The sequence below is a fragment of the Hippoglossus hippoglossus genome, chromosome 1 (assembly GCF_009819705.1).
Source record: "Hippoglossus hippoglossus isolate fHipHip1 chromosome 1, fHipHip1.pri, whole genome shotgun sequence".
Classification (NCBI taxonomy): Eukaryota; Metazoa; Chordata; class Actinopteri; order Pleuronectiformes; family Pleuronectidae; genus Hippoglossus; species Hippoglossus hippoglossus.
In genome coordinates this window covers 8,615,882-8,640,428 of record NC_047151.1, presented here as the reverse complement: position 1 = coordinate 8,640,428, position 24,547 = coordinate 8,615,882, and the positions used below count along the sequence as shown (strand labels likewise).

At 39.4% G+C, this 24,547-nt stretch overlaps 1 protein-coding gene across 7 annotated transcripts in view; it reads left to right on the top strand.

The window, feature by feature from the left end:
• The first annotated feature begins 251 nt into the window (after positions 1–251).
• si:dkey-28e7.3 (trafficking kinesin-binding protein 1) overlaps positions 252–24,547 on the top strand; it is a 29,759-nt gene continuing 5,463 nt past the window's right edge. For 3 of the 7 annotated variants that reach the window (XR_004615419.1, XM_034600188.1, XM_034600150.1), the window contains exons 1-9: positions 16,207–16,658; positions 20,733–20,809; positions 21,008–21,124; positions 21,213–21,307; positions 22,359–22,467; positions 22,788–22,866; positions 22,954–23,084; positions 23,476–23,550; positions 23,679–23,890. Coding sequence is in view for 6 of the 7 variants with exons in the window: in XM_034600188.1 (XP_034456079.1) it covers positions 16,460–16,658; positions 20,733–20,809; positions 21,008–21,124; positions 21,213–21,307; positions 22,359–22,467; positions 22,788–22,866; positions 22,954–23,084; positions 23,476–23,550; positions 23,679–23,890 (1,094 nt within the window). In the remaining variant the exon portion in view is untranslated. Of the gene's footprint in view, positions 382–3,726; positions 3,870–11,790; positions 12,145–12,362; positions 12,552–16,205; positions 16,659–20,732; positions 20,810–21,007; positions 21,125–21,212; positions 21,308–22,358; positions 22,468–22,787; positions 22,867–22,953; positions 23,085–23,475; positions 23,551–23,678; positions 23,891–24,547 lie in introns of those variants that run through there. The other 4 variants (XM_034600199.1, XM_034600179.1, XM_034600159.1 and 1 more) reach the window with 3 other exon arrangements.

The following is a 24,547-nucleotide window of genomic DNA, read 5'->3' as shown; positions in this document are numbered from 1 at the left end:
GGAGGGTGAGATGAGGGGTCTTCAGCTGCAACATAAAACCTTATCCTTAGGTGTCACTAAATTCTAAACACTGAACCTTTAACACAGGTCAAGCTAACAGGCATGTTTATAATGGGCACTGCCCTGTTAAAAAAAAAGAAAGTAAAATAGCAAATAAATAGTCAATTAGTCAATTTAGTCAGCAGAAAGCAAAAAAAAAAGAGCTATCGTTAATAAGTTTTAAATAAACCACTAATGTTTCGCCGCAGAACTACGTGTCCCATGATGCCCCGCGCGGTCAAGATGAGCAAATGGAACACGGAGCGGAGCAGCCGCGGTGACAGCTGAGTTTACTGAGAGACCCTAAAGCGACCACGGACACACTCAGGTGAAACAAAACATGTGAGTTTAACCTCGTCTCCTCCTTTCTCCTCTCGTTTTGATTCACACACAGTTCTGCGGTCGACATGTTTGTTTTTTTTAACAGAACAAACGTGGTGAATTTCCACAGCGCTCCAGCAGCAGCAGCAGCAGGGTGGGATTTCCCTCTGAGGTCGGAAGTGCTGATGACACGATTCTTGGTTGTTTATTTAACATCTTACAAGCACGGACTTTCTGACTAATACAACACAAGTCAACCACATTTCACCCACAGCTCCGTGCTCATACGTGCACGGAGCTGCTGCTGATTGTTTACAAGGTGTTGTTTTAGCTGCCTTAGTAGCTAGCAAGTTTATGTGGGCTCTTCCCGGTCTAGCTAACTGTTTTATTTCTTTGATAATAAAGTAATAGCTGCTGTCTTATTGTGAAACTTATGCACGGCAAGTTTATTAGTACAAGACAATCCAAAGTGCTTTACAAGGCATCATGGCACATTGTAAAATCAACTTCAGGCGATACAAAGAAATGAGCATTTAAAAAGAAATTGAAAAGATAGTATAATAAAAACAAAAATATACTTTATAGAATACCCTTCAAAACACACTTAGAAAGTGCTTTATGATAAAAAAAAAATGGAAAGTTGAAGGCCAACAATAGGAAATAGTTAAAGAGCAAACGATTTAAAAGCAATTTGTGGATCACACAGCAATAGAGAACATATACAGATGATAAACGAGTAAAAACAAGATCAAATAAAACGTTATAAAATGATTAAAATAGAGAGTACGATCAGAACTAGGAGAAAAAAGAAATAAAAGAGTGAAGAAATAGAAATGAGTAATTATTTGATTTAATAAAAACGCTTAGGTAAATAGGAAAGTGGTTCAGCATTGATTTAAAAGAACTAAGAGTTGCAGCAGACCTGCAGTTCTTTGGGAGCTTGTTCCACTTGTGCAGCATTAAAACTGAACGCTGCCTCTCCAGCTGTCAGGGCTTCTCCATATGAGTTTTGAATCTCAGTTTACAGCAGAACGAACATCTCATTACATCTTCAGACCCTCCTCCTGTCACAAACACTGGCGACTCCTCTGTTATTGAGAGTCACCTGCTCATTGTTCTTCATCCTGCTGTAACAATAGCCGGTGTATATATACACCTTCATATACACTGTAGAGTCAGACAGCACAGACTGACAGAAGGTGCACCCTCTCTGAATGCACACGGGTTACTGTAAGCTGCAGGGTAATGAATGGGACCTTTGTGTGTAAACAACTGCACATTATTCACTGTGTGTTCTACATAGTTGGTCGAGATTGACATGCAGAGGCACACCTCTAACCCAAATGCAATCTGAAAATAAGTGTGTATTTAGTAAATTGAAGTTATGAGTTGAAAAACTCTAACTTTAATATCCCTGTAGATAATTATACTCAAAAATATACTTTCTTTCACTTGTTCTTTCCCTCCTCGCTTAACATGTTTTTAAATGACGCAATGTTTAAGACCATCTAATTCTGGTTGAGCACAAACAATCCATCTATCCATTGTCTGTACTGCGTATCCTGTATGGGTCAAAGGGGGCTGGAGCCAATCCCAGCTGGCGAGAGGAAGGTACACCCAAACAGCTCATCAGCGAATAACATAAACAAATAAATAGAACATAAATACAGAAAAACATAAATTAATCATTCATTAACTGTAATCGAGGTAAAAGTTTGAAATACACTTGATATTGATTAAAGGTCATATTGCCCAGCCCTGCTCAGACAATTTATTTTATCCACAGCAAAGTAAAATCTAGTTTCAGTTCACAAAGTTTGTTTTCATGTTTATGTAATCCTACTACATTGTTTCTTCAGTTTGGTCTTCAATAGTCATTTTTGCCTGGGTAGAAAAATTATGAAAAGGTACATCAGTTTCTTCTCAGAGACTGAAAAACAAAACCAGGCGCTGTATGAAAAGATTTAATAGCTGACTCAGTTGCTCCAAACAGTTAAAGGTTATGCTGATAAATAATTCTCTGTTCTTTTAATGAGTTTACAGAGTGTAGGGGGGGGGGGTTGTCAAAGCACAGATTCAGCTCAGAGAGTTCAGCAAAGCGGAGGAATGTGAAGTTCCTCACTTTTTGGAAAACATCTTGTGTGATGTAACTGAATATTTTAGCTGTTTGCTGTGAAGTCATGGCTGTATCAGGTTTCATGTTAATAACCAAACAGTTTCTATTTTAGAACAAGTGGTAGATCCTTAAGAAACCACAATTCCCTTTTTTGGTGAACATGCAAAAGACGTCAAATCACAGCGTAAACATGCAGATCAGTCAGTCGTTGTTCAAGGTGTTAAATGATCAAATGGTCTTATAGCACGATGGCTACGCTGCAATATAAACACATGCTTTGGAAGTATTATCATTTGTGCTTGTTCATTGTGTTTATATGTTTCTCTTTATTGTTTCTGTCATGTTTTGACTGAAGCAATACTGTGTTTTTTTTGTCCTCAGCATTGTCATTAGTTGGGACAGGGTAGACACTGAGGAATCTTTAAGCATACAACATATCCATAGAGGATTTTTTTTCTCACTTGCTTAAACATTGAGAGATAGATTGTTGTTTAATGTTGTTTTTTTCCAAGTGTAGTCTTTCAGTGTGAGAGCAGGACTTACTGATTTCTCGTTCAGATCCTTGCACTCAAATAGCCCCCGCTAGTGCTTAGATTTGCTCTGCTTGTGCTCAAACTATTAGTTAGAAAAAGACCCATAGTTTTCAACATCGTCACAGATTTTCCAGGGAATAATTGATGGATCTTGATGGAAAAAAATCCGGCACAGTTAGGGGGCTGGTATCTATGAATGTGAGCAATTTGGTGCAGCTTGGTTGGATTAAATGATACCGTTGGTCCTTGGTGGAGGTATGTGCTCTACTTAGGGCCCTAGTTTGTTTTATACAGAAACTCTACCTCAGATGTGTAAAAGGTTTTGCTGGTTGTCAGGTTTTTGTCATTCTCTGCTCATAAAGTAGAGTTTACAACCACAATCTTCACTCGGGAGCAAAAACCAGTCTTTCAACTCAACAGAAATAACAATGTGACATTAATCATGGTAATTATTTATATCAACTGATGTGAGCATTTTGTATCTTTATATAATTTAAACCACATCATCCAGCCCTATATAGACCACTGTCTTTTCTCACTTTTAGGTCACTTATCTGTCCATTGTGACTCAGGCACCATAGACCACCACGCCTTTTCTTCGCATGTCCCTCCTCCTCCTCTCTCATTCCTCCTTCCGCTCCACCTCCACCCCGCCTCACTGTTGCTCTCTCTCTCTCTCTCTCTCTCTCTCTCTCTCTCTCTCTCTCTCTCTCTCAGGACACACTCGGGACAGGACAGAAGCCGGCCGGTAAAGCAGCACTAGCGGCAGAGATCATTTGATTTAATGGGTGTACACTGAACAAGACAGTTCCCTCTCCTGCACAGATCATCACATGCTAACTGCTGCAGCGTCACAGTAAGTAAGTCTCTTTCAGCTTTTGAATCAGTTTTATAGCTGCTGGGCTTGTCCAGTGTTATTAGCATTTTAGCATGATCTCTGTGTGTCTGCTGCTGAACTCTATCTGTGTTGATTAGCTTGGTCCAGAACAGAAGCTTTTACCGGTTAATTTTTCTGCCTAATTGTGGACAGAAACATAGAGAATGAATGCATGATTTACAACAATATATTATCCCTGAAGTCCCCTGATTATGTTTGTATTAGTTGAATCAATCATTTTTTTAATTTGCTTTAGGCTCTTTGTACTTTTGAACCAGCCCTGCTGATTAGATGTCCTGAGGAGATTTCTTGGTTCGGACTCTCTGAGGTCTTAAGTTTGTCTCTGAACTGTCAGGTGGGACAATGTGTGGGAGACTTCCTGTTTTATTTTCTCTGCTGCTGTTTTGACATTGAGCTGTTCCTGAACACGACACTACACAACAGAGTGCCTAGCACCAAATTCATTAGAAAAGTTGTACAACAGTACTATGATATAAAACACTGACATGCTTGGTAGTTCATGTTGACCTCATGCTGTAATCGTCAACGCAGCTGACTCAAGAGTTTTTTCTATAAAAGTCTTTTGAATTAAAATAAACATTTACATAACGGATGAGAGCGAGAAATAGATCTACCACTAAATATGCACATGCTAAACAATGATTGAGAATAGCCCTTATGTGCGTGCATAAATCTGTTAGTCTGTGTGTCTCCAAGACCCAGTAAATAAATGCATCAGTCTGATCTTGTGTGCACTTCAGGCAGTTAATGCTATATGTGGTTTATATTTAAGTTCTTCTAGTTTATTTCTTCCAGATTTTAGTTACACATTTAGAAGCTATGTTGTGGTTAAGTTCTCAAATTCGGGAACAACATCTGATTTAACAGACAACTTGGTTGCTACTCAAAGATTAGGTCAGAGTCAAAATAAACACTAGGTAGTTAAGTCCACTGCCTGCTTGTGAGTCTGTTGGTTTACTGTAGTATGAATGGAGTGAATATTCTTTAAAACCCCAAACGTCCTGCTTTAGGTCTAACTGGGGACACAAGAGCAATTTGATATTACTGATGGGACTGTGCAGAATCATTTATTTTAACCTTGCCGCTTGATCTCACAGTCTGTTTTAGAGGTCATGGTAGTCAGTAACTTAGCAAACTGACTCTGTGTTGCACACTTGCATAATATTTAACTCTTGACTACGACACGTTATTCCCTCATAGATCTGCAAGGTGATTCCTTTGGGAAGTTTTATGTGTTCCTTTATAAGCTCTTTAAGCTAATTTATGTGACTGCGTTTTGAGAGAACAGAGCAGATTGTTCCTTCAGAGAGTGAGTGATAGTTATTTGACTTTATGTGACCACTTTCTTTTCATGCAGAGTTGCTGTCCAGATTTAGATCTCCCAGTTGTCAGGGTGACATTCTTGCTCTGATTAAGGTCTCACTCCTTTAACTCCTGTTCCTCTATGTCTGTCCTATTAGTTCTCCTCCGACTCACGTGAACACCATACCCATGTATACGGTTAATCTCAAATTGGACAACTGATTATTTGATTGACACATAAAAATGTGAGTGGCTTTATCGCTTTTCATATTCATGTCAACAATATTCTTGGATTTTGTACCATTGGTCAGACAAAACAAGCAATTTGAAGATTCTTTTTATTCTTATCATTTTATTTTTCACTTTTTCTGTTATCTTATAGAGGACTAATTGATAAATTTAAAAACATGACAGACAGATTCATCAGTTTGTAATCATTATTCATTTTATTATTAATCCTTGCAGTCGTATTCCTTCCTGCCATTTTCTAAGTGTTCATGTAAGCTTCTGTATCTTTCAGTCCCTTTCCAGCACCTTTCCAGAGCTCTTTAATGTGGCAAACTTCAATATTTGTTTAGTATCTGGCATCACATCCTGCCTTTTGTCATGGTTTGGGTTTTGTGTTTGCATTGTGCAGACCTCTGCCTGATATGAAACATTTTATAATTAAAATTATAAAACCTATCCGCACAGATACAATTTTAAGGAAGACTATGTTGGCAAGAAGACGCCAGGCTTTCCTGACTGCTGTTGAATGAGATTGAAACTCCCAGATCTCACCTTTATATCTCAGGTCTCTTTTATGATAACAATATGACTCATATAATTGACCTGTTATAGGAACCTGGTCAGGTTGTTAATTTTTAACCAAACCTTTCTCCTAATTCACCATTACGGGGGAGTCAGGTAGTTCAGAACAACTGTCGTTTCCATCATCGAGAAGAGTGTGACAGCAGCGTGGAGCTGGTTAGTTGATGTTGAGGCTGTAGCTTTTAATACAAGAGGTAGTCATTCAAAGTTGGTGATTTATAACTTAACCTCTTTATGTTTTCTTTCTTAAACTTTTACAAGCCGCGTTTATTTTTTTAAATGGAGTAAACAAATCTATATCAGTTGAATAAAGAACTGTAACCTGAGCACTGAGCAGTAGAGTACTGCATTAGTTGGCATTACAGAAAGACACGCATTACCTGTCATTGCAGTTATATTGGTCCATAAATGTCTTATGATGCTGTGTGTGTGTGACTTGGTCTGCTGAGATCGTGACCTGATGCACGTCTGCTTATCTCTGTACTACAACACAATGATGCACTGTGCACATGTCGTCCTCTCAGCTGGTTAGGTTCAAATATCTATTTCCAGCCTGGTGTTCTGAACTTGGTGTTTTACACAGAACTATTGAACGTGGCAAATTATTTCAAATAATGAGGTAAATGCATGTTGCTTGTTTCCCCAAAACAGTCTATTTGAGTTGTATTATGCATGAATTTAAAAGTAGGATTGGTAAGTTGTTTCTGAAACAATTTTCATACTATTTGTTTAAATCCTCCTCACGTCCCGATAGCCGTCGGTAAATAAAATGATGAAGAACAAAAGCAGCTGTATTGTTTATTACAGTCCTTGCAGGACTGTAATAAACACGAACAATCATTTCAGTGAGTTGGAATAAAAAGATTGGCTGGCGTACCTGTCTGTCACTATACCTGCCTGCCTGCGAGCACCCTGCCTGGGCTCTCTCTGCACGTGACAGGAGTCTACAGCTGAAGAGGCGTACACCGCTGATGCAGAGACGAGTCAGAAGTTAGCGAGCGAGTCACGGACAAGTCGGCTTCAGTTGTCTGTCAGTACATGTTCATGGGATTTGGGATGTAGCTTTGATGAGAGGGCCGATGAGACTGGGTTGGATGTATCGGTTGCTTATTTTCAAAGTGTAGCCTGCTTTTGATAGCTTTTCCAGGGTTACCAACCTTAGCTTTAATGTACTCCAGCATAAGAATAAACTGTGCAGGTTTACTAAACAGTTGTTTGGTGACAACAGAATAAAAATGTTAGCTTCAATATTTTCTGACAGCAGATGTTTTCCACTTCTGTCTGCATTTAACTGCATTCCAAACACATACAGCTATTACCATTGTCATGTAAAGAATTGTTGTACAGATTGTCATTGAAAAACTTAATCCACTGTTATGTCACACAGTAAAAGTAAGTAATGTGCGTAATATTTACCTCTTTACTGTAAATTTTGCTGCAGATGTATGTGCCATGCATTCTGGATCAAATTCAAGCCTCTAAAGCTCAAATGACATTAAATCGTTGAATGAGGCAATCACCCAGATCTTGTGTCCTTTATTCTCTCGTACCTTGAAGGCATCTGAGGTGTAATGCTAGAGTTAAGTAGGCCTCATATTCAAAGTAGAATCAGAGCAGTTTCTATTCAACATTGTTAACTTTCCTGTTATATTAATAACCTTGGACATCAGATGCACCCCTCTAAGTATGATATGAAAACAATCTCCTACTGCCTGCTCACATAGCCTGAGGTGATCCCAATAAGTGTTTTACTTTCCTCCTCATTCCCTGTAACTAATGATACCAAAGATACTGGTAGTTAGACTTGTTCATTAAAACAAAGGACATGCTGAACACCAAATATTTATTTGATGAGTGAAATGTTAATGTTTAAAAAAAAAGCATTATTGCAATTAAATGATCTTGCACTGACTCACTTATCTCTTACCTTGTTAGCTCATGTCAAACTGCATGAACTGAGCAGCTTATTATTCTGCCATGACTTGAGTGCAGTCAAACTTGTGGAGGACGACAAAGTTTCAAACGAGTCCTGAAAGAAGAGAGAAAAGGAGAAAAGGTACAGTATATAGTGACTAGTGAATATTCTATAAAATTGACATTATACATATTACTTTACTCAAAATGTCTGACTTTGCAAACAATATATTCCATTCATGCTTTTGTGGAAGGAAAATTTACCTTAAGTTGTGTTGAACATCAAGTGCTAAGCTTTACGAGTAAAAAACTGCTTCACACTTGGTATGTGTATTTTTAACGGCCCAAGAAGTGCAGTGTCGACTTTGGTGCGATTTGAAAACGCAATACGTTCACTGTTAATAAACTCTGAACAAACGTAGCCAGCACGCTGTAGCAGTGGCGGCTGGGACTCGTCAATGCAAGTGACGTTATCGGTCACGACAACAGCAAATTCACAACAACGGCATGTTTATGACAATGGCAACAAGAACTGATTCTCCAGTCTGGGGTTCTGAACACTGAGTCTAGCTTCATTGAACTTTGAATAAACAGGTGAACAGCTCTTTGTGCAGCTGCTCCAGGGTTCTGTGGACTGAGTCCTGGAGTCGGCCTTTACTTGCTCAATCACTGCAGGTCACTTTTACAGTTTCAGAAAGGAAGCTGCAATCGGCATCACCATAGTCCAATAAACACTGCACTAGTCTTAACATATAGCAACTAGTGGCAGAAGAGCTAAAAATGATCTATAACTGAAGAATTTTTTTTATTTTTGCCTACATACAAACATACCTTTAACTTGCCAGTTTAATAGAAGTGCTCCACTATGAGAAATATGTCTGTTAACTTTGAAAAGCATTTGCTAAATGGATCTCAGAGTTAATGGACTGTAGTTCCAAGTTTTTAAATTTAGATTTATAGTATTGAGCATGAGTCTTAATTTTCTGATATCTGAGGCTGTAATTTCCTGATATCTCTCTAGGTTCAAGATAACTAACTCTGCTTCAGAGGATAATTTGGACTTTGCTGCTTGAATTAACTACTTAGAGGTTTTATTGTTTTCTGAGCAGCTACACTCTCACTGAATTTGTCTTGCAGTAGGTCACTCATTCAATCTGTCACTTACAGACTGAATAAAAAGTGTTAACAGTATCCTTTATCCCATTCATTCCTAAGTACTATAGTACGCAGGTTTCAAATGCTCCCCTCCTTCAACCCCTTTAGAGCAGGGGTCTTCTGTCCCTCCCTCGTTCCCCTCCCGCCCTCCATCTCACTTTCACTCCTGTGTGCCTCTGCTCACGTACACACCCTCCTGGAAGCACATTATTTGCACGGAGTACCAACGTAGAGCTTTTCAAACACCCTTTACCTCTGTAGAGTTCAGCTCAGATCCAGTCCAGGCTCCAAGGTCCGAGGCATGCAGGGTTTTTCTGCTTTGCGGTTTCAGTTCAGACGTGACTTCAAGCCAGTAGCAAACATGAAGCATCAGCTTTTCTCACTGTGATTATTTTTGTTACTGTCAGGTTGATTCTGGTTACAGTAAACTCTCAAAAATCCCTGATGGCATTTTAAATCTCTTTTGACCGTCTCTTCTGTTGCTGTGTCTGAATGCGGATGTGCACTAATCCACTGTGCAGCCCCATTATGTTCTGTATGAATGATGCTGTGGCTGATTACTCAGCTGACAGTTTGGGTTTTTTCCCCTCTGGCATCCTGCCCAGCACAGTAAAAAGACAAGAATACAAAGGAGGGGGAGAGGGCTAATAACCGTGTCCCCTGGTGTCACCCCTAAGTGGCTGACAGGGTCTCGCTCGGTTGCATGGCTAACTAACCAACTGTGTGTTTCACTAACTGCTAAATTAGACATGACAGGGTGTTAATGTGAAAAGCTTGGACATGCCTGTTTTTTTTTTCTTCCATGAGTGGATAGCTTTTGTTTTGTATGCATGATAAATTAATAGATTATGCAGAGTGTCTATGGGATGTAGGCAAGTGGGAACCTTTACTCTTTACTCACCCCATGCATACTGTAGATTTACTGCCACTCATGGGCCGTGTGAAGGGGGTGAATATAAAAGCTGGAGTGCATGTGTGGCTGCAGTGCGGAGTCATCTGGAGGATGCATGGTGAAGTGCTGGCTGCAAACCAAAACACTCAGCTGATTGGATGGACTGTGCTGTGAAGGATGAAGGGAACAGAAAGGGGCCTCTGGTGGTGGTAGTGGGGGCATTATTTCATGGGTTATCAGGTGGGTGTGTTGTGATGTGTACACAGCTGCAGTCTTTAGCTGTGTGTGTCATGTGCATTTGTGGTCTGGGCTTATCATGGCCGTCTGGTAGCTGTTGCTTTAATTGGGACTAACTCTATGCCCTCTGGCCTGCTTATTTTATAACTGCAATAACTGGTTGGAGGTATCAAGTGTCCTTTTCTTACCAGCCAAGGTAAGGCATGAAGCCTTTATGACAAACGCATTATTCCAACAATAATACGTGCTTATTTGAGCTGTGGGAGACTGTCTTTATTATCTATAAACAAAACAGATACACTAGTTGTTATTATTAAAATAATGCAGGCTAAAATCTTTGTCATGAATGTTCCTCTGAAAAATGTCCTGACTGAAAATGCATGTTTTGTTTTAATGCTTGTTGTGTACTATTGTATATTACCACATTTAATGACTAACAACACGGTTCATATTTTTCATAGAAACAAAAAAAAAAAAAAAACTTAAAAAAAAACTTATATGCTCTTTGCAAGACAAGACACAATATTATGCAGTAACAAAACAGAGAGTGTGTGTTTTCTATATAAATTATTATTATGATATTGAGTATGATTATGAGTATGGCTTTACTACTACTACTACTACTACTACTAATAATAATAATAATAATAATAATAATACTTGGTCAATTATGTCCAACACTGCTGAATTAGTCACAGACCTGTGCAAATATTTAGTAACATTTGCTTTCTACTGCTTAATATAACACAAATTCTTGTTGGCCTTAGCTGTTAGCGGTTCTGTGTGTGGTTCACTGAGCATGTACCAGCTCTTGCTCTGTATAGGAGTGTTACAGTTATGCTGAGGAACCTGATCTGCGTGTAGCTTCGGGCTGTAACTTTATCTTTGTGACCTTGAAACACAGACAGGGGTCCAGGCCCTGCTTTGTCTTCTAGTCAAAGACTCTTTGGTCAAACAAAAGGTTTGATATTGGGTGAGTGTGGATCTTTTGAAAAATAAATGAATCTTATTTTGTTACAAAATTAGATGTATTAGGAACCATGGTAAAGGTAACAAGTTCAGTGTTAAATGTGTTAATTCTCTCTCACACGCACACGCACACATAACATGGCTGTATGGAGTTTTTGTTTTATAAAATGATGAAATGACACTTTATCATTAAGTTTTGTCACAGATATACAAGGCCTGCACAGATATTTGTTAGATAGAAAAATCACTGTACGAACCAGTTCAATTTCCATATCAGGTGAGGCTGTAATATTAATTGTTATATAGTTTGTTTCTAACCAGTTATTTATATATTACATTGTAATATAACTTTCATTATATTCATAAAGAGTAAAAGTCAAGCATTGCGTCAGTTTCTAATTTAATGTGTTTATTTGCTGAAAATCTGAAATATAGAAATCTGTCCTCACGTCAAATTAAAGTAGTTGAAGACAGTAAGATTCAGCAAGATCATTGTATTACTACTACACTATCACTGCATTACAGACTTTCCTGCACACAGATCCTTTAATATGTTATTGTTTCCTGTCTTTTTCCTTCTGTCTCTCCCTCTTTCTCTCTCTAGTCATACTCTCCAACGAGTTTGAGCCTGATGCCCTGAGAGCCTTTCTTATCTCCCTGAGCCACCAGGGGGCCTCAGTCCCACAGTGGCACAGCTGTAGCCTTCAGTTTGTCTTCATCCTGAACCCTCCGGCCCCAGTCAAGCTGTCCCACCCTGCCTCCTCTCCATCCTCTTCTTCTCCTCCCTCCTGGCCCCCACAGGCCCCCCTGGACTCCCAGTCAGCCATCTCCCTCTATGAGGGGAGGGGGGACGCGGCAGTGTCTCTGGATGTGGACCCCCAGCCTCTTGAGCTTACTTCACAAGAGAACCTCAGGGACCTGGGACCACGGCCCTGTCATGATGTGTCAACTTTAACAGGTAGGTCCCACCTTGAATAATCGTATACATGTGGCTCGATTGATTTACAATTGAAAACTAGATGCTGGTTCCTACATTAATCAGCAGAGGGCAGTGTGTCACTGTAGATGACAAGCATGTTTACTAATGGTTTTCTAAGTGCTGCTGACTTTCAGTGTTTTTCTTTCCTTATCCACAAACCCACACACACACTCAAACAACGAACCCCCCTCGCTCAGACCTTTGTTCCAACCTACCTGAGCTGGAGATAGTGAGCCTGTTATCAGAGGCTCAGCCCAATTACACTCTGCGAGCAGACAGCGTGTTTGGGTACGACAATGACGACTGGCTGCACACACCCCTGCTGCCACCAGAGGTCGTTCTGGGACTCACTCACGACCAGATCGGAGAGACGCTCAAGTACTTCAGTGAGTATTGTTTCATTTGCACATTAGGTGCTGTATTGATTGACCTTATTATGAAATGTTAAATGTGTCACTATTGACTTTTGCATTTAATCATTACACCTTACATCAGAGTAAATAAACAGTCATTTCCCTGCAGCTTCATGTGCAGCTCAGTTTTTTTATATTTTAAATATTGAGTATGGATGAATCCCACTTCATGCTATCCTCTAAAAATATACAGACTGTAACTCCTTGTCATATTTATCAATATAAATTTTAGAGGTAGCAACACAAGCTATATATCTTTACAAGAAAGTAAATATGATAATGTAGGGATTATCCCAATAGTTCACCACCTTAGTGATAATTTATAAGTTAAGTTGAAAGGTTTGTTGAAAGTTAATACGTTACTTTGGCCAATAAAATGTGAGATGGCAGCTTTTTATGATTGAACAAATTTCAAATTAAGGTAAGAAGACAAATTAGATCTTTGTCTTTACAGATGGATCAAAAACAATTGCTAAGTGTTTTTGAACTTACAAAACCACAACAAATACCTACATATACAAATACAGTATTTCTAACTAGTGAAACACTGTTTGCATTGTATTTAAGAAAGAGATTTTTGCTAATAGTCACGGGACTGTTTTTGATAATGACCTCCATGACCAATTCCGGTGTAGAAATTCTCACTGCATGTGTTTTCTCTTTGTGTTCTGAAACCGAGATGAAATTGTGAGACAAACAGGACGACAGAACCACAATACCCCAACCAACCCCAAAATATCACAATGATTGGTCTCTTTAAAGTTAGGGCAAGATACATGAGTTGTAAACATTGTATGTTATAGTCTTCCTGCTGCATGTGTTGCATTTGGTCAAACTAAGATGGAGTGACGCCTGCTTGGCAAGTTCAATTTGATCAAGATGGATAATAATAATAATAATAATTTTGTAATACTAAATTCCGAGCCGTCTTTTCCTTAATGTTTGTGCTCTCTCTCCTGTATGTGTTCTGTAGTTAGAGAGTCCTCCCCTCTCCTCAGCCACATTTGTGAGTCACAGATGTCAAATGTCAGCAAGCCGATTAACCTGGCGTCTCTTGGCTTCCTTAACAGTTTCCACTGTAGCTCCACAGATGGCTCATCCTAGTGGCCACTTTGACATCACATTGACACTGTTGGCATATCTGTTGCTGCAGCAACACCGACAGGGTTTATCATTAGATCTATAGATATTCTAGACCTGTGAGAGGTTATGGCAACCTCACCTCATCTACGAGCTTCCTTTGAAGGTGGAGCATTTGTTAGTTTCGGTAAATTCCCTCAAACACACTGAGGGGTTGATCACTGAGTCAATAGAGAACAGTATGACATTCATGATGTAAAGCCAGTAAATCAGTGATTTGTCCAGTGACACATAAAATTCAGTTTATATGGAAATATCAGACATTTTTACTTTGCAGTCAGACAGTATTTGAAAAGTTTGAACTTACTCATAACTACCTCTTCAGTTTATTTTCTGTATTTCCCCTGATGAATTTTCCATGTATATTAAGTATAATGTTTCTTTATTTGAAGATTTCCTTTACTCCTGAAGACCTTGGTTCATGTTGATAAGATTTCATGAGCTTGTTTGTGGCTGTGTCCTCACAGTGTTAGATAGGCTATACCCCGGTGATGCCAAGCCACATGTTGTTATCAACATGACTCCTACAGCAGCAGAATGTTAATGTTGCTCTGCGTCTGCTGGGTGTGTCAGTAGAAAGATGTTTGAACACATACTCCATATTCAGCTCAATAAGGTTGGTTAATAAGAAACATATCGAGTGTCTCAGGTTTCTTACCAATAATGTGATTATGGTTATGAAGCGTGAAGTACCTGTCACATTTAATTGAGTAACTTATTTTGAGGAAGCACTCTTCATTTTTGATCCACACCTAAAACATAATTAATGACACATAACTGATCCACAACAAGGAGCAGCTCTCATGGGAAAATGCTTAGTGTCAGTTCAGACGTGCAGAGGAATTTCACTTGTCTTGTTAAATAATTAGCCTTGTCCCGCAGCGTGTTTTGCTCTTGTTGTTGAGAGCTGTTTGCAGACAGGGAGGAGGACATGTCTGATCTTTAATAAATAATTACTTTTCCTGTGTCAGACAGTATGAGCACTACGTGATTATCGTGCAGTTATGTTTTTCTGTACCAGACGCCGTGGGGCCAAATCTGCAGTTAACGATACAAATGACCTTCCAGGGTGTTGTTCCCTAAGACAAATATTTCACCAGTGTTATCAGCTCTCAGTTTGCACAGATTTGTACAGGTCACATAGCACAATATGTACTCAAAAGGAGTTACAGTGGGTTTGATTCTGATTTTATTTCATGCGTACATTTTCTTTTTCAAATTTCTCTTTATGCATATGTTGATAGATCTTTAATACATAAGGTAATCACGTGTCTCATAGGGATATGATATTTAGAGGAGGTTGAATCAAAGCACTTTACTGTATTGTTGTGTTTTTATTGCTGGGTGGTGACTCGAACATGTAGCACTCGTCTTTGCTGGTTATTGTGGTCAAAGTTCTTGAGACATTAATTCCTCCTATTGTCAACTGCAGAACTTTTACTTATGTTGTTGCAGTGTTGGCCTGTTGATGTCTAGGTGGTGAACCATCCCTGGAAAAGAAGGTTTTATCTCCACATAGACAGTGCTTGTTTCATTTTACTGCAAAGACCGAATGAAAGAAAGAAATGGGATAGCACAAGTGCAAAGTTGCATCCACTCTCTCTTGCGTGCATCATTTGATGTTGAAAGAGTCAGTTTGTATATGAAAAATGGATGAGGAGGTTAATATTTGATTGCAAGAAACTGCTGTGTGGGGTCAGACAGGACGGTGATAAAGGTGGCTGTAAATAACTGTGGGTCATTGCAGCTTAATCACTGGAAGTGATTTGACCTGGATTGAAATGAAAATGAAGCTGTTACAAGATTAAATACAATTTCTGGGGTTTCCACAATGATGTTAGAAAATAAAAAAATCAATAACTATTGGTCCATAGAAAGCAACTGGCTAATCCTAAGAAAGGGATCAGGTAAATTAATTAGATTATTAAAATTACAAACAATGTGCCTTAATAGCAATTTGTTTTATTCATAATGGGCTTAATCTTTACTGAAATTAATCATTAATTTAATATAGAAATGTGTTTGAATAGATTGTCTCAAATGCCTGATGAGACTCTCTCATGGCAAAAAAATAAATGACTATTTTTTCCTCTGGGTTTCTTCACAGTAATCTTAGCCTTCAATCCTATTGATTCTGTTGCCTCCATCAGACCCCTGTGGGGGGGGGAGTGGCTCAGTCTGCAGCAGTATTACGCAGACCCCTCTCTCTGTCTGGTGTGACGTATGTATAGAATAAGAGCAGCCATTGGCACAGGCGGAACCTACCATCTCCTTCACTTCAGAGGGGTGGGTGGTGTTTGTCAGCATCCTTTTTTAAATGCATCAGATTTCCCATCCTGAATATTTGTTTTCATTTATAACCATTTTATAATATATTCTTGTGCTTGGACAAAGCCAGTGTGATCAGTAGCAGCTTTGGTCGCTCACAGTTTAGATTTTCTTCCTCCTTCACCCCCCCTCCTCTTCCTCCCCTCTTCTCTTACCCGGTAGTCCAACGTGGCCAGGTGAACAGAGGCAGGCATGACGACAGATGGCTCGTACAGTCTGAGGGATTATTTATTAACACCAAGCAGCTCACATTCTCTTGCACACACAAACACAGGTGTACACACCCACTCACGTAGACCAGCGGACTCTGTTTTCACATATACACAGGCCAGCAGGACGATGGCTGGGACACAGCTGCTGAGACACAGCACAGCCAACACACAGTAGAGTCAGAAGAACAAGGGATTTAACTGATGGACGGAGACACCGAGGGTAGTTTCTCTGCGGTCACAATGGAGGTGTGGAGCTCCTCTGCCTCTGAGGAGGAGGAAGAGGACAAGAGCGCGTCCAGCCTTGTGGATGAAGCAGTGCAGGAGAAGATATGCCTCAACAGCAACAACAATAACAATAATAACAACAACAAAGACGGTCTTTGCAGGGAGGTGACACAAGGTGAGATAAGACAGCGCGTGATGTTCCAGCGGAGCTCAGGTGTTTGTTATCTAAGTGCTTTAATTCTAAACAGTGCTCTGCATGTGGGGCAGGTGCAGTGGTGCTGTTGAGGGTCATCCTGTAAATGAGGAATACCAACAGAATGTCTGAATTTGCAGCTCTTATCACGAAGATGCTTTAGTTCAACATTTAAGTGTCCAGAGAGGTGTTAAGTTTTGTAAATGGATTGAGCGTGAATGCTTCCTCTTAGTGTGGTGAAGGTCACTGAGCCTGTGTGTGCGTGTGGCCGCAGTCTGCAGCAGCAGAATCTAGCCTGTGTACATAAAAGCATTGTGAATCCTGGTTGTGGCTTGTTCAACTGTGGTTAATATATGGAGGTCAGACCCATAATTCAGGGAACATTATTTTAATGCCACAGTTTCTATTTCATTACAGTTTTAATTTCTTTGCCACTGACATTCTATTAGAGTGCTATTTTGCATAATTTGAGAGGGCACATTGTTTTGAAATCGTAGAAAATGAAAACTTGTCTGGTCTGTGGTTCAGAAGGTCACAGACTGCAGGTAAATTAACTGTGCTGCTGCCCTACTTCCGATCCTGTCTTCTGAGGGTATCGCATGCGGATGGTGTAGAGCAGTTTGACTTGGCACGCTAAAATCTGTTTATTGATGCATCTGCTTATAAAGAAGAACATGGTTGTATGTCTCAGATTAAAAAGGTTTTTGTCCTGAACAGAGCAGCAGTGTCAGCAGTCACTCTCCTCCATTACTCCTCTGTGCGGGGCGTTCTTTGTCTGAATGGGCATGTGGCTGGTGCCTGCACGAATACTGCGACACGGGCACCCCTCCAGAATGAAATGACGTTCTAAACAACAGTCTCTATGCTTCAGCAGATTGGAGCTTTAACTGTATATTATGTTTATTACGTCTTTATTTATTGTTTATTACATTCAAATCAAGCACTAATCAGTGATGAATCTGGCTCTGAAAAATGTAACCACATCTTTATATATTTCCTTCCACTCTCCACTATTTTACCACTCTAAAAAATGTCTTGACAGATCTACAGTAAGAAGCTCTGCGAGGCAAATTTGAGCTCCTGCCAGCTCTGCAGAACTATGGAGATCAATAGAGGATAAATGTGAATCTTATTCTTGGCGCTGATCCATGCCTGTCTGATCCCCACAGCATAACGTCATAAGTAAAGCTAAGTCAGCAGGGTTCATCCAAAGGAACAGTGTTGACCTCTTCTTCCTCTGCGGGTTAGCCGCCTGGATTTAGCTCAGCACCAACTGCAAAAGCTCTCGGTGGCATAATGCATCTCTTTCCTTGATCTGTGCTGCACTGTAGAGTGAGGTCAAGAGGAAATGGATCAGGTAGTTCAGCTGGTGAGACAGTTTAGCTCCTTATCATGAAGATGAAATTATACTTCATTGACTAAGAACAAGAACTCCTTGGAAATAGTACACAGCAGAGGTACTTTTGTAGTATAGTCCTGTGGCAGAAGATGGATACACTGTGTTACAGGACAGTATCTGGAACCTCTCCACTGCCCTGCTGCCAACATTTTTCTTTTAGCACATGTAGCAATCCACTTTAAGGACAATAGGATTTTAGAAAGTTATCTAATTAACCTTTGTTGATTTATATAATGCAGACTAATACCTAATGCAGGTATTTTAAACTAATTAACCATTTAGTGCTCAGGAGGACTTGTATAAACCTTTATAATAATGTGTAATTTAGACTGTGATTTACGATTACTTTGCATGATTGAATGATGTAAATTAGTAAATATATATAGCCAGTCAGCGAGTCTTAATATCAGAAATAGACATGTTGACTCTGATTATTTTGATCAAGGTGGATGATGGGAATAGTTCTATTAAAGCTTTTATGTAGGTTTTTATCAGTGTAATAAACCAAAATAAACGTGTCAAATTTCAGTGTTTATTCTTGACCTTTGAAAGAGCCGAATTATTTCAGCTCAGTGTCCATTTAGTAGCTGTTGTGCAGCTTTTGATTATATCACATATACTTTATCAGTGAAATAGGTGTTTAAAATTGTTCATTTTCCTGTGTGACATTTCTTCAGACAGATTCAATTTTATGATTAGACTTGAATTAGCATGACAGTATTCCTAACCTGCATTTTGAAGGCTGAGTCAGCTAGAAATGAGAGATTACTTCTGCGATTGGGCAATAAACGCTCACCTGGATTTTCCCCCGTGCAATGTCTGAGATCCACCAGTGGACCTGTTGCATCGTCACCACTGAGCTCACAAATTGAGGGAAGGGTTTCATGTATCATTTGTCAGTTATGTCACCATTGTGACCCAGATCCACATTTAACAGGAGTGACATTAACATTTCTGTTCACCGCCCTACTGATGTTATGGTTAAAACCTTTGAACTTTGACATGGGTTAAATTATTTTCACTACCTTTTTTTCTTCTTTTTGAAGCATTTTTGTTTCTACATTTCTCTTTAGTGAGACCATACCACTACCATACTGTAAATCACCTCAGAGAGCTGTAGACCTTATATAATTCATGGGCAGCTATAGTTTACAGTGGAATAGTTCAGCACAAGGTTTCCATTAGGCTGATTAGTCACCGATACAGATATCCAATCACTGTTTCCAGGCCAAATTCAAGTGCATCCATCTAATTACTTTGCAGTATGGCAACTACCAATCTGAGTCCAGCTAAGCTTTCTGCTGAAGTAAGCTTTTTCATTCAGAGTTACACACAAGTCCAGGCAATACTCATCATTAAAAAGAGATGAGTCAGATGTTAAACGACAGTATTCATCTTAAGTCATTACGTTTTGTTCCCTCAAGCATGTATCTGTTAGTGTAGGCAGCTATTTAATGTGAGTCCTTGGTGTAGTCAAAACAATGTGGGTAATTAACATTTAAAAACAAATAAGGATAATAACTTTTCACCGTTTGGCTCATGTTCAATGCTTTAATGGCTTTAATTAAGAGCCTGTGTACGTCATTACCAGATCTGTCTAAACTGAGTACATAAACAAATGTAAACAAAAGTAGCAAGTCAATAAGCAGTCGTTGTTATCCCCTTCATGCTGTACATGTCCTGCTGGTGTGAACACTCAGTCAGTTTAGAGCTTCCTTCTCGTTGAGCTATATCGGTATTCAGGAGAGAAGGCCTTTATTGGCGTCTTATCTGGGCTAAAAGGGATCAAGCTAAGAGGATCAGTATCTGGCTGACAACAGGGAGATGTTGTGGTCTGAAACTCAGAGCAGAAGTGTGCTCTGTATACTCCACACTCTCATTCATTAAAAACAATACTTTCAGAGTTTTCACCCCGGCTGTTGTTACAGGTTAATATTTCCTAATTATTTTGTGCATGTTAAAGAGCGTAGTCTCTCTTTCTTTCACTTTGTTTACATGATCAGGTAATCTATGAAGAATAATCCAGTTTTAAATGTTTATAATCCATAATCTATGTTCATCAGAGAAATTCATCCAGGAATTCAACAGAAAACACAAAAGGTTTAATAGGAAAACACAGGACTTTACAGCACTGGATGAGTGAATTGATTGGCAAGTTAACTGATTAATTGAAACTGATCAGAACACTTAACACAATAAAACTATAAGTGGATATAAAACACATAAAACTCTATTCTCTAACTTCTCAAAAAATGAATAATTTATTAAATAATAATTTAATAATACAACGTCAACAAATGGGTTCAGGGCCATAGCATTTTCAATATGGATATTTGATGTGTTATTAATACAGGTAAATTGCATGTAAAAGGGCTGTTACCTGATTGTGAGAGGTTACAAGGTCTTTTAATGCGACTTATGTACAGTCATTCAATTTTTTCTAATGCTGACTTTTCAGTAGCTAATTTGAAAATAAGAACCGAAGAAGCGACCAGTCGAAGTCAAAAAGCTTCTCCACTGTCTAGTTAGTATCCAACACATCTCTTGTCTCATAGAAACCAGTTTGTGAGGCCGTTGTTGCAGTGTGTCTACTCTGTGCCGTCTCCAGCTCTGTATCTTCCTGCATTCATCAAATCCCTCTCTCCCCCCTCCCGCAGTGCTGTGCTCAGACAGAGTGGGCCAGGTCACCAAGACGTATCATGACATTAAGGCAGTCACCCACCTGCTGGAGGAGGTAAGAGAGAGACACTCAGCCAATGAAAAGGATTAAAGAGGATTAAACTTAGCTGCCTCTCTGACCCTCACTGTTTTCAACTGTGACTTCCTTCCTTAAACTCTTATTGTGTAAAATAAGTTTTAGAAATATATGCATGTTGTTAATAAATATATGTTAACAAATAAAATAAATGCTGTACTTTGTATCACTTTGCAGAAAGAGCGGGATCTGGAGTTAGCAGCACGTATCGGTCAGTCTCTCCTGAAGCAAAACCAAGAACTAACGACACGCAATGAAATGCTGGATGAACAGCTTGAGACTGCAAAGGAGGAGGTAAAAACCTGCCTCATGACACACACACTTACTGTTGTCAGTTATGTTACAGTCTGCTGAGCTCAAGTGATCATGACTTATTTTCTAGATTGCACAACTTCGACACGAGCTCTCGATGCGAGACGACCTCCTTCAATTCTACGCGAGCACTGAAGAGACTGAGAACGCGGAATCGCTCTCACCGTGAGTGCAGCACGCACGTCCATGTACACTGAGGTTGAGGAATGACTGCCATTAATATTGAGGTCCTTAAAAGTCCAAGTCTATGACTAAGTCTTTGTACTGTACATCCAGTATCCTGCATTTTCTGCAATACATAATACTGAAGACTTTTCATTACACTTATTTCCCTTTCAGAACAGACAGAGCAGCCTCCTCCCTTTAAATACACAGGAATTACCTGTTGATAAGTTGCATAGTTCAACCTTGGTCTTTGACAAACTTTTTGCTTGTAGTTCTGTTCTTTTTTAAAATTGTATTCTTGTGAAATTGAAAAGAAAAGTACTTTTTACTGCAGTGCAGTGCGAGCATAAAACAGGTGATAGTGAAGACACTTTGACTCTGAAGGGAGCAACGTGTCTTCACTATCACACTGAAATGTTGCTTTAGGGTCCGGTCACACATACAGTATGCAAATGTTTGAGCGGCGAACCTTCGCCTCCCGTTTCAATCAGTGCATCAAGGAGGCAAATAAAACCTGCCTGTCCTGTGGCAAAGCAAATCACAGGGTGACTTCACATGGAGTTTAACTGTGGTGAACTTTGACCGATCTTGTATTTATGACTGGGCCCTCACCCTGCTGCTCAGTACACTGAGTCTGTGTGGAAGCAAACACATGTTAGAACATCTCCACTGATCCTCTCAAAGTTTCCTGCTAAGCTCTCTACTAAAGTCCTTCCCATCAGCAGTTAATCATCACCACTATTCACTGTTGTCCCTCTTTTCATTGTATCCGCTCAGTCAAAGCTTTTTGAACCATTAATCACAGATTTTCTGATTTCAGCTCAATCATTTATTGTTTCAGTTTTACAACTACAACATGTTCTTTGTAGACAGCCATTAGACTGTATTTGTAAAACAGTATGAATAACTTGAATATTGGTTGACATAGGAGCTGAGTATTTGTGATTATATACACTCTGATTTAAGGTCATGCGTGTTTCCTATAGATATTTTTGAAAAAGAGTGAAAAGATGGGTTGTTCAATGAAGACATACTTTTTGTTTTGTTGCAGGATTAAAAGGAATGAATCGTGCAGTTCTCTCACCAACTTTGTCCACTACGACTTCCTGCAGCAGAAACTGAAAGTTTTAGAAGAGGATAACCGGAAACTAAAATTAGAGGTATTTAGCATGACGCAGTTCCCACAAGGGAAATTTTTTTAATTTGTATTTTTTATATTGAAAATGTAACTGATACACAGACCAATCATTCTGTAATATTTAATTGTTCTTAAAACTACTTCAATATACCAGAAATGCAGGATGCATTCTTATTTCAAATCTACAAATTAAAATTTAACATATTTCTGAAAATAATATGTCATCAATGTGAGGTTAAAGAGTTGTTAAGTCAATATTTGGGGAAGTAACTGACATAGATGTTTCACTTTGAAATGATTGTATAATACAATACAATTCATACATGCTTAAAAACTTTGCAGGCTCACGAGCTCACTACAGAGACGACCAACTACGAGGAGCAAGAGCAGGAGCTGATGATGGTGTGCGTGGAAGAGCTCTGTAAGTGTTACAGTGCAGATTCAACAGCTGGAAATAATGTAGCTGTAACTTAGGTACAGGGGCATTTATCTGACTTGTGTGTTTCAGCATCTGTCAACAAGCAGGTGGTTGACCTCTCAGAGGAGCTGGCACGGAAAGTCGAGGACACTCTCAGACAGCAGGAGGAGATCAGCTCACTGCTCGCTCAGATTGTGGACCTGCAAGCCCGCTGCAAAGGGGTGAGGGACACACACACACACACAACCACACACAAATACATACATACACACACACACAACCACACACAAATACATACATACACACACATAAATACATTTACAGAGAAGCACAAATTCTTCCCACAAGGTGTCCTCAAGGAGCAGCCACTCAGTATATAGTCCTGTGTCATTATGATATATTCCATATTGCTTTGTTCGTGTTATACCTTTTACTGTGTAAAGCACTTTGGTCAACCAAGTTGTTTTAAATGTGCTATATAAATAAAGTTGGCATTGACTGTAATAAGTGTCATTTGCTTTCAACGGTTTCCATGTTCTTTAAACACCAACCAATAAATTCATGTGAAATCACAGTAAAACTCTTTTAACTGTATTCACTCTGTCCTTCCAGCTCACCCATGAGAACGAGGGGCTGAACCAGCAGCTGAGTTCCTCCCGTGAGAGTCAGATGAAACTTAAATCAGAGGCAAGACACTCACTGTTAAATACTTTTGTCTTCCTGTCTGTATGGCTGAATGGTTGTCAAGTCTCTGCATAGTTGTGTATGTTGTGAGTTCTACAATATATAATTGTGTTGTCTCCCCCTGTCTGCAGCTCAAGGACCTGCAGGACAAGTACTCGGAGTGTGGAGACATGCTCCACGAGGCCCGAGAGGACATTAAAAACCTGCGGAACAAGAGCGTGCCCAACAGCACGGTGCAGCGCTACACCGCACTGGCCTCTGTCCTGCCAATGGACTCACTGGCAGCTGAGATAGAGGGCACCTTCCGCAAAGGCCTGGACACCCCGGCTCCGTCAGAATACAAGTGAGTCCGTCAGTTTGTGAGTGTGTTCTCACCTGTTGGAGGCAAATGTGAACAAGCTCAGCACCAGGTTATTTTTCCTATAAGTAAATCATCAAGGGTTATAAAAAAAGTGCCTCTAGTTTTACCCTCTGACCTTTTGGATGACTTAAACAAAAACACAGCCCTTCAGAATTTCATTTATATTTATTAAACAATATTGATCTTATTCATTCTTTTTTTGTTTTTAATCTAGTGAAACCCCACTCAATCTGTTTTAAAGTGTAAAATCCCCTGTATGTTCATTGTTTGACAATGTCTTGCAGGAATATTGAGAAGAAAGCAGTATAGCTTTTCTAATATTTCAGTGAAAATAATTTAGTTTGCAGAGCAGAACTCAAAAACCATTTGGAGTATTTTCATGAAACTTCACACTGATGTTAATCAGGCATTGGATTTGTACCTTTTTGAAAATATGATCATCTTCTGTGTTTTCATGGCAAAAGTTTGACTCAAGTTTGACACATTTTGCCAAACTGAGACGTGGCTCTGTACTAAGTAAGAGAAAGAAACCGCGCAACATTCTGTTTTCAGGATATGGATATGAAGAGATTACTCTTAATCAATATTAATTACTTCTAGGGAACTTCAGGTAACTGATATATCGCCAAAGTATCTGCC